The sequence below is a fragment of the Onychostruthus taczanowskii genome, unplaced genomic scaffold (assembly GCF_017590055.1).
Source record: "Onychostruthus taczanowskii isolate IOZ18803 unplaced genomic scaffold, ASM1759005v1 scaffold2, whole genome shotgun sequence".
Classification (NCBI taxonomy): domain Eukaryota; kingdom Metazoa; phylum Chordata; class Aves; order Passeriformes; family Passeridae; genus Onychostruthus; species Onychostruthus taczanowskii.
The window spans coordinates 22,992,880-23,005,490 of NW_024499239.1; the positions used below are offsets into that span (position 1 = coordinate 22,992,880).

Sequence of the window (12,611 nt, forward strand, 5' to 3'; positions counted from 1 at the left end):
GCTGTTCTGCTTCAACAGGCTCTTGCATGAAATCACAGAAAGAAAACTTGCTGCTTCAACAAACTGCTTTTTATTACTGGACTTCCCAGTCTATTGAGCACATTAAAACAGTCCTTACTGTTGAGTCACCAGACAGCAACAACGAAGTGATTGTTAAAACAATAAAGTTGTTAACAAGGATGTCTTTTAGACTGAAGTAAGATGCACAGAATCCAAGCATGATGCATCCTCAAGAGCCACTAAACCACCATGAATTCCCGATCTCCATCTCAGCAGCAACATATCAGCCATCTGCCAGCGTTAGGATCTCACACTCCATGGGTGGCATTTACTATTGACCTGGTTTCCCATCATTAGTAGCATATAACAATACATGCTGTTTTCTATGCTGTGCTTTTCCAGTTATACAATCTCCCCTTTTTCTAAAACAGATAAATATGGAAGTTTGTGGTTATAAGAGGGTGCATGCAGGGGTTTTCCTACATTCTGTAAAAAACAGCAAATCTTGTGGCTATTAGCTATTGTTTGTACTTCAGTAGTAACAAGATATTCTGTCAGGCCTCTCCCTTTACTGTGTTTGGGGGTGTACGAAGATACCTTGAAACACACTTCCCTTTAGGGCATTTTAAGATGCTACATCCCTGTCTTATTAGAAAATATTAGAAAACATAAAATACACAAGGAAAAGCAAAGAGAAGCTTTTCCCGGCTCTTAAACACAACAGGCCATTTCCCTGCTCCAGAAACACGCTGCCCTCATCCAGCAGAGCTCTTTTAGATTCATAAAGAAGGAATCGGTTCCTTCTGCCAGGCCTGTGGAGCATGACCTGAAGCGCGGACAATGCCTGGGGCCAGGGCAGGGGCTGCGCTGGGCCGCGCCGGGCGGGCGCGGGGCGCGGGCGGGGTCCGCCTCCGGCTGGAACGGGGACGTGGCTCGGGACTCGCGGCCGGGCAGGCGCGGAGAGGCGGGAGGAGATGGACGGAGGGGCGGGGACCATCCGTGCGAGGGGAGGCGGCTCCAGCCCCGCGGCCGCGCCAACGCCGGTGCCGCGCATCCGGGGGCGCGGCGGGAACTGCCGCTGGAGCGGGGGGAACTGCCGCTGGAGCATCCGGGGCTGCCGGGGAACTGCCGCTGGAGCGGCGGGAAGCACCGCTCCCCGCTGGAGCATCCGGGGCTGCGGCGGCAACTACCGCTCCCGGGGACCCCGGCGCCCCACGGGGCGCAGCATGGAGAGCCCCGCGGTGACCTTCACGCTGGCCTACCTGGTGTTCGCCGTGTGCTTCGTGTTCCCGCCCGACGAGGTGCGCTCGGCGGGGCTGACGGTGCAGAGCTTGCTGTCCGCCTGGCTGGGCAGCGAGGACGCGGCCTTCGTGCAGTACCACCTGCGGCGCAGCACCGGCACGCTGCTGGCGCACTCCCTGCTGCCCCTCGGTGAGTAGCGCCCCGGCTTCCTTGGAGCGAGCGCCCCGAGCTTTGTAACCAGCGGGCTGCACCGCAGCACATGCACTCACAAAGGAATTGAGTACACGCTGGGGAATGAGGGGCTGCAGAGCAGTGCCAGGGAAAGGGACCTGGGGCTCCTGGGCTGTGGAAAGTTGAGCCTGAGCCAGCAGTGCCCTGGCAGCCAGGAGGGACATCCCTGTCCTGGGGACAGCAGGGACAGCACGGCCAGCCGGGCAAGGGAGGGATTGTCCCGCTCTGCTCGGGGCTGGGGCGGCCTCACCTCCAGTGCTGGGGCAGCTCTGGGTGCCACAATGTAAGAAAAACATTAAACTATCAGAGAGTGCCCAAAGGAGGCCACAGGGATGGTGAAGGGCCTTGAGGGGAAGCGTGTGAGGAGAGGCTGAGGGCACTTGGTCTGTTCAGGCCGGAGGGGACAGAGAGGAGACCTCAGTGCAGATACAAATTCCACGTGAGGGGAAGAGGAGGGACAGACACTGATCTCTGCTCTCTGGTGACAGTGACAAAACCCCAGGAATGGCCTGAAGTTGTGTCAGGGGAGGTTTAGGTTGGATATCAGGAAAAGGGAAAAGGTTCTTCCCCCAGAGGGTGGCTGGGCACTGAACAGGCTCCCCAGGGCAGTGCTCACAGCAGCAGCCTGGCAGAGCTCCAGGAGTGTTTGGACAATGCTCTGGGGCACAGGCTGTGACTCCTGGGGTGTCCTGTGCAGGGCTAAGTGTTGGACTTGATGATCCTTGTGAGTCCCTTCCAGTGCATCATCTTCTGCAATTCTGTGATTTAACCAAGGAATGCAAATCGGCTTCCTTTAGCCATATAATTCTCCTAAAACTAAGTGGCTTCTCACAGGTAATTTTATTCAACAACAAATTCAGATCACTTTCCTTTAGGTATATAATTTTGATAAAAATTATTGATGCCTAAGAATTGACCTCAGCTTGCTTGATACAACAGGCTTGAATTTGAAGTCATCCAGAAATACAATGCCTCTGTTGGAGTTGAGCTCACTGGTTAGATAACCATGTGATTCAGGGGTATCTGCTTTTGCAGGTACTTAATTGTTTTCTGAAAGTAAGTTTTTTTTCCCTTGCAGGTTATTACCTTGGTATGTGCTTTGCTGCACCTGAAAAACATCTTTGTTTTTTCTACCTGGCTTCAAAAGAGTGGAAAACTTTCTTCTTCTTCGCCGTTCTCCTCCCAGCAATCACCAGTGCCCTGGCATATTACTGGTCACGGAAAGGTTGGAATAATCATCCGCTAGCCCGGACACTCGCTGTTCACGCCCTCCCACAGTCAGGCTGGAGGGCAGTAGCTTCTTCCATCAACACAGAATTTAGGAGAATCGACAAATTCGCTACCGGAGCGCCAGGAGCGAGGGTGATCGTGACGGACACGTGGGTGATTAAAGTGACCACCTACTGTTTACATGTTGCCCAGCAGCAGGACATTCACTTGACAGTGACAGACTCCAGACAGCACGAGCTCACCCCAGACTCCAACGTGCCTGTGCAATTCCTCACCATCCGCGTTGCCAGCGTTAATCCCTACATCAAGGCATTCGATATCCGGTAAAACAACTGCTAAACCTGTTATGTGTGTGCTGTTTGATGGTGCTGAGGGAGCGTTTCGTCACCAATCTGGAGCCACCCTGGTCTCATCCCTTCCTATCTGGTCCCTGCCTGGTGTTCGGGGCTGCTGTATGTGCAGTTCTGCCACGCAGTACAGGGAAGGTTGTTTAGAAAGCTTCATGCATGTGCAACACTGCATACACAACAGATAAACAAAGGGATTGGCCTCTTTGATCCATTCTTAGGGAGAGGATTGTGCTGGATGCAGAAAGAAGTAACTGGATAAAATTAGGTGAGAGATGGAGAACAGGAATGAAAGGTAGAATTTTTGGTCTTGTAAATTTTGGGTGAGGAGAAATAGCTATTTGTCTAAAACTGCCTGTTGGTCATCCATGGCTTTGGATTTTTCCTCGTGCTTAAGGCTCACAATTTCATCACTGCTCAGAAGAGCAGTAGCTCTCACTGAGCAACTGCAAGCCAACTGCCCCTAAAACAAGGAAGAAATTTTGGTCCCTTTCTGACTTATGTGTTCTCATAGCAGTACATCATAACAATTGTGAACTGTTAGGGCTTGTTTTGCAAGGGCCCATGCTGTTTATCTCATTGGTCTCTGTGTAACTAGGCTAAAGTACAAGTTCAGCAGAAACTTCTGAGTAGAAGGGTGCTAAAGACTTTGTTGTTGTGTTGTTAAAAGCCATCTTAGTGGTCCTAAAATTCTATTTGAAAAGGTATCTTTTTGCTGTAAATTTGTATGTCAGGAGCATTTATTAGGTAATTAAAAGCATGCAGATCACCAGACTTGTAGGTGTGTGAGTGGGGCAAGCACGAGGAAGGCAAAGAGGTGATTAGGGTAGAGATCCAGGTGAACAGAACTCAGAACAAGAGGTTGGTTAAGGTAAGCATGACAATGCTAAGAAGAGAGACTTTTATAGACCTGTGACAGTAATGACCAAATTAGTATTAAGCAACTAATGATTTTCTTCTGCAAGCACTTCAGTGCCAGAGTACACCCCAGCTGAGAAAAACATTACTTGTTTGACAATTCCTTTTATGGAAGAAAAGTCCTAAGCCCAAACTGTATTTTGTGACTAAACAGAATAGCATCAAGAACAGTGTTTAAAAGCTGTTCTAATAAGGTGTCAGTGATAGTAAATCTCTGCTAGAATGTAGCAGAATCATACAGGGTCATTGTATATATCCAGAATCAGGATCAAATACAGTGAAATGTTTCTGGAAGAAAAATGCTTTTGTGCAGGTGGGCCACATTTCTGTGCATGTTCAGTGTAAACTGTTCCTCTGGTTATAAATGTCTCTGATTTGCATGGACAGCATCTGTTAAATTACATTATCCTGTAGCAGTAAAAACAATGGAGACCACTGAGAGCTAGAGCTAAGCCAGCCTTGCATTGTGCTCGGCTCTAGGAACTCAGAGAGTGGTGGGAAAATGAGGGCAGGCTGCTAGGGACTTCTCCATGAAAGCTGTTTAATGAGTGGAAGCATTGAGCTGGAGAGCTTTGACACTACAGTTCAGAACTCTTAAAAAGGGATGACAGCAGGGATATGTTACTGTAGGATCTGTGTGAGGTCTCAGGTGCCACTTGAGTGCTGTGGACATCACTTAAATTTAATTTACAGAAGCAGCTGGTGTTCAACACGCTGCAGCCTTAAATCAGCAGTGGTTTGTGACCTTTGTGAATTTTCTATTTATGATACATTTAGATTGTATCATAAAACCACAGAACCTGATAGATTGACATTCCTCTGCTACTTGTGTAGTACTATATCACCTTGTGATGCTTGCTGCATGATATAACTAATTTCTCCTAACTCAATTCCTGAGGAGTTTATAATTGAAAATTTAGATATTGTCTAAGTAAATAGGCATTAAAAAGGTGACAGAAATGGTGCCAACAGGACTTTGCAGTTAATGCATGATTCATATACCTATATTGCTTTTGTTCATGTTGACTACTTCAAAAGCCTTTATTTTTGTATGATGTTTTAGCTGATCTCTGACATACCCTGCTGGCAATCTTACACAGATATGAATGAGGACAGCATGTTCTGTTGACCAAGTTGTGCCAAAACCAATAACTAAACAGAAGAAGAAAACAAGAAAACACAATTCTGTGTATTTATTCTGACTAATAAGTACCAGATTTTCTGTGGATTCGCTTCAGATGTTAACCTCTGCAAGGTACTATCAAGGTATTTGGGTGGATAATCGTGGTAACATTTTGCTCCATGTTCTCTTCTTCAGGTTGAACTCTACAGAGTATGGGGAGCTCCGGGAGAAGCTCCGTGCTCCTATCAGCAATGCAGCTAATGTTGTGATCCATCAAAGCCTTAGTGATTTATTTTTAGAAACCTTTACATCTCTGGTGGAAATCAACCAGACATACCATGTTCCAAGCACTCAGGTGAGACTTTCTATCCATGTGAGCCTGTAACAATTATACTTTCAATATAGGTGAGCCTGTGATTACTGTGTAAATGATAAATGTTTACCTAGGGCTATTTCAGGTGAATTATTAAGAGAATTCATGTTTGTGAGGGTAACAAAAAGGTTTTATTAAAAATATGGATTAAATGACAAATTATGATTAAATTATAATTGTCATGTGATTACTGCTTAATAATCCTCAATAATTAAGCAGTGTTCAGTCAGTAATTAAATGGTAATTGAACAGCAGTTAAACACCCTACCACTCTCTAAACTTCTAATAATTCAGCTAGCTTGCATACAATATGTTTTAGATCTAATATAAACTGATACTTACCTTTGTAGGTAACAGATACCAAGTAAGGGATCTCTTGATCCCTTGAGAGGTCTCCTGCCTACCTGAGGCTGCCCTACAGGAGAGCTCCATGGGCTTGGGGGCTGCAGTCACTTACGTAGAGTGTGACTGGTGGTTAAAGTGCCCCGTGGTGTGGGTGTACAGCTGCAGGACTTACAGTTTCATCTCACTGGCCCCTGATAAGACATGGCCTAGATTCCTTAACTCCCTGAGAAGATACAGCCAAGCACAATTTCTTCGGGTGTGCACAGCCAAGGCTGGCTCCTGGTCAGTGATGCCAGGAGCCCAAGTGCTCTTTGCTCAGTCAGGGTGATGCTTCCTTCGCAAATGCTCACCTGCTGTGTCAGTAAACTTGTCATAAACCTGAACTCTGGCTGCTGCTTCTGTTCCTGCTACAGGGAACAAACTGTATTGTGAGCATTACAGTTTTGAGACATGAGAAACAACATAGTGAAATAAAGTCCCCTGTAATAATTGCTACTAAAATGTTACATGAACACATTTAGAAATGATGACCTTGTACTTGCAGAAGGTTTATGGGGAGCCAGAGCCACAGCTGCTGTTGTTATTCTTTAGGCTTTAGTTTGCTCCAATACAGCTTGCTTTTCTAGACAGCCAGGTTCTGCTGGATCTTCTGCTGAAATAAACTAATGATTCTTAATTGGGGTTTGCTTTAGTTATAATTATTATGGCTGTTATTACATGATGTTAATTATAACAGCACAGAGTCCTACTTCCAGTAATGCTCACAGAGACCTGGTCATTATTATACTTGTGCAGCAGTTGGAAGTGTGACTGGAGCACTGTCCAGTGTACCAGAGGGAACCAGTTAAACCAGTACTGGTGACCCTGCAGGGACTCTGTGTCCACTGCTTCAGCTAATGGAGTGAGGGACTGGTATCTTTGGTAGTGTTGTGCAGTTTATATGGTTTATGAACTAGCTAAAATAAAACTGAATCAGGTGTGTCTGCACATTATGCTGTGTGTGATTGCACTGCCAGCAAAAAGAGATGATCACAGTAAGCAGAAGATATTAAAGCTGCTTTCTTGGAGACCATTTAATTTGTGACACATTTAAGTGTCAGCTCAGCTACTGAGCTTGGATTTGACATTGGGTGATAAATTACATCACAGATGATGATAAGGACGTTAAAAATACAACATTGAATTTTTCCCTATTCTGAAGCTCCATTAATATGTTGAAAAAGTTAGTTAATCTTTCTATGCTAGATTTTTTTCTGCTTAAAAGCTGAGATAAGACCTAATTTCACAAGTTAAATGTGAGTAGCTTGTGTTCATGTGGATCTGCTCCACAGCCCAGCTGATAGTGCAGCTGAGCAGACACTTGAGCTGACAAGGGAAGAGCCACTGCAGATGGGAACTAGAGACCACATAGAGAGCTGGTTTTTGTTCCACCAGGAGCATTTTGAACAGTTTCAGGTCTCTGTGCTTATTCAGTGTGCTGTCTTTTGAGCTTTGTTGAGTTCTTGGACAGCTGGAAGACATGTGGGAAATGCTAATTATTGTTTATTAACTGTAAAACACTTCATAGCAAGATGTTGTCCCCATATGCAACTGCAAGTTCATGTGGCATAATTAATTGTGGGCAAAATCAGTTACTCCAGTTTTATCCAAAAAAATTAAGTAAATTTCTGGACCTTCAGGTTGAGTCCTTGTGTTCAGTACAGCCCTGGTTTCCTCATTTATGTCTCTTACTTAGAAAGATGGAAGATAGGAACAACCATTTGCTGTTTTAAGTGTTTGCTTGGTTTGTTTTCCTTACTTTATACTGGTACATTTTTTGAAAAATAGTTCAAATGACAAAGCTGGCTGCTTGTTAACCTTGCTGTGGCTGCTGGAAGCTCTTCAGAGAATGAAAGAACATTTATTTGTCAGTCATTTTTGTTTAATTGTTAGTCTTATGCAGCAGTTCTGGGTTTTCTGTTCAGAGAAAAGCTTTGCTGTCATTTGTTAGAGAGTGTTCTAGTAAAACCATTTGATGGTTTTGAAACCCCACTTCTGGTGAGGCAGTGGGGTGAGGCAGTTCTGCCTTGATTATTCTGCCACAGATGATTTTCTAAAAGCCTTTGAAAAAGCAGTAACAGGAACGGTTCTGTGCAGTTCACAACTTTGATGGTTTTTCTCCTCAGGAGCTGGAGCCATGCATAGGGTGCATGCAGACTATTGCCAACATCAAGCTCATCAAGAACTGCCAGGAGCCCAACGAGGGGGAATGCCAGCAGTGCTACTGCCGGCCCATGTGGTGCCTCACCTGCATGGGCAAGTGGTTTGCCAGCAGACAGGACCAGCAGCACCCAGAGACCTGGCTGTCGAGCCAAGTGCCTTGCCCGACTTGCCGAGCCAAATTTTGCATTCTAGATGTTTGCCTAATACGATGAGTAGTAACTTGGGTATGTTTTAACTTTTTTAATTTGACTGTGTTTCATAGTGGGTTTGGTTTAAGGCCTGCTAGATCTGTTTCTGAGACTTCATGTTCTACCAGGGTACAAACTCTAAAGGTTTATTTTACAGTGTTGAAAACAGATGTAAATCTTTTCAGTTCCTTTCCACTTTTACCTCATCTGTGGATTTTACTCACCTGATGTCAGCTTCTGGACTTTAATTTCGTTTAAACCCCTATTTTCCTTTCTGACATTTTGGATGGAATAAGATTATCCTTCTATATTTGCAGTACTGTTGTTTTTTCAGGTTTTAACGTAGGTTAAATTCTTTATATTTTTAAATTTAACTTGGGTTTTGATTCTTTAATAAAGGGCTAACTGAGAAAATTGCTTTTGTTAGACTTCATTGATACTTTTGTTATTCTTTAATCCAGTTGTAAAGTTATTAATCTTTGCAGTTGTTTTTCAAACAAGTGCACCAGTTGTGTTCCTTCAGCTCGAAGGAGCTACTTCCACTACATCTACCACAAAGGGTAGCAGTAGGCTAAGAAATGTAATCCCTGAAGATTTACAAGTCCTATACGGACCTTTAATTCCATTAATTTGCCTCTAGCATGCTTCTTGATGGATGTCTTTATTTCAAGCAACAGAAGGATTTGTCCACCCATTTACCTACACTGCTAATACATGGTTAAAATCTGTTGGTTTCCAGGAGCTACATTGCTTAGGGTTTCAATGTTCTTTAGACTTTTTTTACATACATTTGAATGGAGTGCAGCAAACATCTGAGTTTTACTTTTGAAATTAAAATCACAGGTGGGTCAAATAGAGAAAGTAATACTTTAAAGCATTGGTCTACAAGAATAAAAGCTCTTAATACCTCCCACCTGAATAATCACAAGGATCTTACCCGTAAATCATGGGCAGAGGTGGCATGCCAAGGATTACATGACAATCTCTTGATTACCATGACAGGCAACTGGTTTGAGCAGGAACAGGTGGCCGGATGTAGAAATGGTACAAGTATTGGAAGCACAACTGTGAAACATTTTATGAGTCTCAGCTGAGCTACAGGTGGTGAATGCACCTACCTTGCACTTGCAACCAGCCAGGAAATGGTTACAAATGTGGTTGCAAGCAGGAATTCATAGAGAGGTAAGGAATTGAAGACAGATCTGAAAAGTAACATTTAATTGTTGGTACTGGATTTTAACTTTGAAATTTTTAAATAATATTCATTTGTAAAAATCCAGACTGGTTGAGTTTAAGAACATTTATTGCTTCAGCATATCTCAGTTGCTTTATATACAACATCTACTATGCAATTAAGTAAACTGCCTGTTAATACCAGTGGCTTCTCTGTTTTCCATTACCTGCTGTTTTGGAATGTATGGATGTACAGAGTGAAAATTTGACACTGAGACAGGTTGTGTGGATTAATCTCTCTTTCCCAAAGAGATTTCAGTGGCATGTCACTCTTCATCTGAATAGAATTAAATGGAGTTCTGGAGTTTCAGACAGATTTGTTGGTAAGTCTGAAAACTAATAAAATAATCTAGGACTCAATTAGCAATTGAATTTAAAATATTTCCTTTGTACTTCTGTGGGAAATTTATTTCCAGATTTAAAATGGTCTCTGCAGGATTTTTTGATCTTTGGAAGGGTCTTGCAGGGCCGGGTGGTGTTGTCTGACATGCGCCAATCACTACACAGCAGCCTTCACAAATAAGCATTTTGTAACATTTGCTTCTGAAAAGTTTACATAATGTGGCACCAATGCAAAGCATGTGGCCCTGGAAATAGATGCAGAAGAGAGGGTAGGATTTTGGAGCTGTGGTTTTGCTACCGCCAGTCATTCAGATTTTACAGCACTTTGCCTGTTCAGAATAAAAATATTAATTGTAAAGAATGTGAGGCTAAAATCATAAAGGCCTTGAGAATCTTAGATGCAGGTAGTTGCACATGGTGTTACAGACTAAAGCAAGGTCAGTTGCCAATAGTATCTCATGTAATAAAAGCTTTAAATTCCCAGTTGCTACTGCAGTGGAATCTACTCTGAGTTGACTGGAAGTTTTCACTTCAGTGGAACTTTGCTCTTTTTCATCTTACCTCTTTTGTCAATATAAAAGTACAACAGAGTAACAGTCATAAATATTTTGTACCCTTGCATCTTTTAATGCACAGAAGTGCCTCTTAGAAAACTTAGTATAATTACCAAAGCAAAATTATGATTTATGTTAATGATAATGCCTGCATTATATTCCTTAAAACAAATAGTTTTCCCCAAGTTTAAATTCTCAAAGTAATCTGACATGCCTCCAATATTTGTGAGCTTCTTAAAAGCTGTGTTAGAGAAACAGCTTGTTAAAAATCCATATGAACATTAAAATAATAGAGTACAAAAGTAGGTATTTGTCAATGTGATAGCTTCAGGTTATGATCCAAAGAGCCACGGGGCCATTTCTTTAAGGTCCCTTCCAACTCAAACCTTTGTCTGAAAATGTAAAACTTGCTAGGTGGCAGCTAAGCACCATTCCATTCAGGACAAACCTCAATAAGACTGAGGTTCTCAGTGCCGTTTTTAAAGAAATGTTGGTGAACTTGGAGCTTTTTAAGGAGTTGAGATATCAATACTCAAGCTCTTACATGGATTACAAGACATTTTCTTCCAAAGACATACTTCAGGATTTCTTATTTGTGGTTTTTGGCGTTGGTGGGGTTTTTTTGCTAGATAGCTTGCTTCTTTAAAATGAACAGTATCATTTGGATAGCCCTTAGGGAAAAGGCTTAATGAATACCTGCAGTAAACCTTCTGAAGAGCTCAATAAAAATACAGTCAGTTCTTTGTAAGACTTCTGGTTTTCATTTTCAAGTTAATTTTACCAGGTAAAACTTTAAATGAGTGGAAATCAGTCTGGCTTATTGGTATGCAGTGTCTTACCTGAGAACATGGGAATAAATACAAACAGGGCTTAAATTCTCCTGAAGGTGTACATGGTGAGTCCTCCTTGGATGGGTTTTCCTACTGCAGCCTGAATGCAGAGGGTTGCATAAATGGAAGAAGGTGTGTATGAAATCTCTAGAACACCCTCGGGGGAAAAAAAGCCTCCAAATACTTTTCAGAACTACCAGATGGGAAGGGGTGCCACTGGATGTCATGAAATCAGCAGGGGCAATGACTAAAAATTTGTCTTTCCAAGGAAGCGCTGGCATGTAGCAATGGTGTGTCCTATATAAAACATTTATTTCATCATGACCTTGCTCAGATTTATTACCAAGAACCACCAATAAAGAATCTATCACATTCCTGTAGTAGTGGACCTGTTGGAACGTGTCCAGAGGAGAACCATGAAGATGTTCAGAGGGTTGGAGCACCTCTGCTATGGAGATAGGCTGGGAGAGGAGGAGGTGTTCAGCTTAGAGAAGGCTCCAGGGAGACCTTGGAGCACCTTCCACTACCTAAAGGGTCTCCAAGAGAGCTGGAGAGGGACTTTTGACAAGGCCATGGCATGCTAGGACAAGGGGGAATGGCTTTCAACTGAAAGGGAGTAGGTTCAGATTACATACAGGGGAATAAATTCTTTACTGTGAGGGTGGTGAGGCACTGATAGGGGACCAGAGAAGCTGTGGATGCCCCATCCCTGGAAGGGATCCTGTTCAAGGCCAGGCTGGATGGGGCTCTGAGCATCCTGCTCTAGGAGAAGGTGTCCCTGCTCACGACGGGGGAGTTGTAGGTGGATGATCTTCAGTGCCCCTTCCAACCCAATCCGTTCTGTGATTTTGTGAAAGTAGCTAGCCTGCAGCTAAGTACCATTCCAGCCAGGATAACCTCAGTAAGACTAAAGTTCAGAGTGCCTTTCTTGAGAAATGTTTGTTGACTTTGAGCTATTTAAGGAATTGAGATATAAATATTCAAGCAAGTTATCTTTAATGTCCTTTTCAAGCCAAACTGCTCTATGATTCCATTAATGGTATGAAATGTGGGACACATTCCTGTAGTGTGTACACTGTGGTGGCCACCAAGCCCTCACTACGTCTAGGAGAAAAACTGTCCCAAAACGAACCCTTGGCTATTGCGTGAGGTAACGCCGTGATGCGGGAGCTGGGTTTTCCCTGCATTTGCGAGCGGAGTGGGCCGGGCGATGCAGCCGGAGGGAGATGCTGTGAGGGCAGTGGTGCCCTCGGTGTGAGGGAAGCTGCGCCGGTGCCCTCACAGGGGCGCAGGACGCTTTTCTCCGGTCCCGTCAGACCGACCGGCAACGCCGCAGGAACCTCGCCGTCCCGGGCTCTCCCGGCCGCGCCTGCGCTCCCCGCGGGAGGACGGGCCGCGCCTGCGCTGCCCCCGCAGCCGGGCCGGGCCGGGCCGGGACCGTGTTGGGCCGGGC

The 12,611-nt window shown here is 44.2% G+C and overlaps 1 protein-coding gene across 2 annotated transcripts in view; it reads left to right on the plus strand.

Moving 5' to 3' along the window:
- The first annotated feature begins 1,007 nt into the window (after positions 1–1,007).
- Positions 1,008–12,611, plus strand: part of TMEM129 (transmembrane protein 129, E3 ubiquitin ligase) — a 15,857-nt gene continuing 4,253 nt past the window's right edge. Inside the window, exons 1-4 of one of the 2 annotated variants that reach the window (XR_005952513.1) lie at positions 1,008–1,431; positions 2,552–3,026; positions 5,287–5,446; positions 7,975–8,235. Coding sequence is in view for 1 of the 2 variants with exons in the window: in XM_041402815.1 (XP_041258749.1) it covers positions 1,227–1,431; positions 2,552–3,026; positions 5,287–5,446; positions 7,975–8,223 (1,089 nt within the window). In the remaining variant the exon portion in view is untranslated. Of the gene's footprint in view, positions 1,432–2,551; positions 3,027–5,286; positions 5,447–7,974; positions 8,609–12,611 lie in introns of those variants that run through there. The other variant, XM_041402815.1, reaches the window with a different exon arrangement.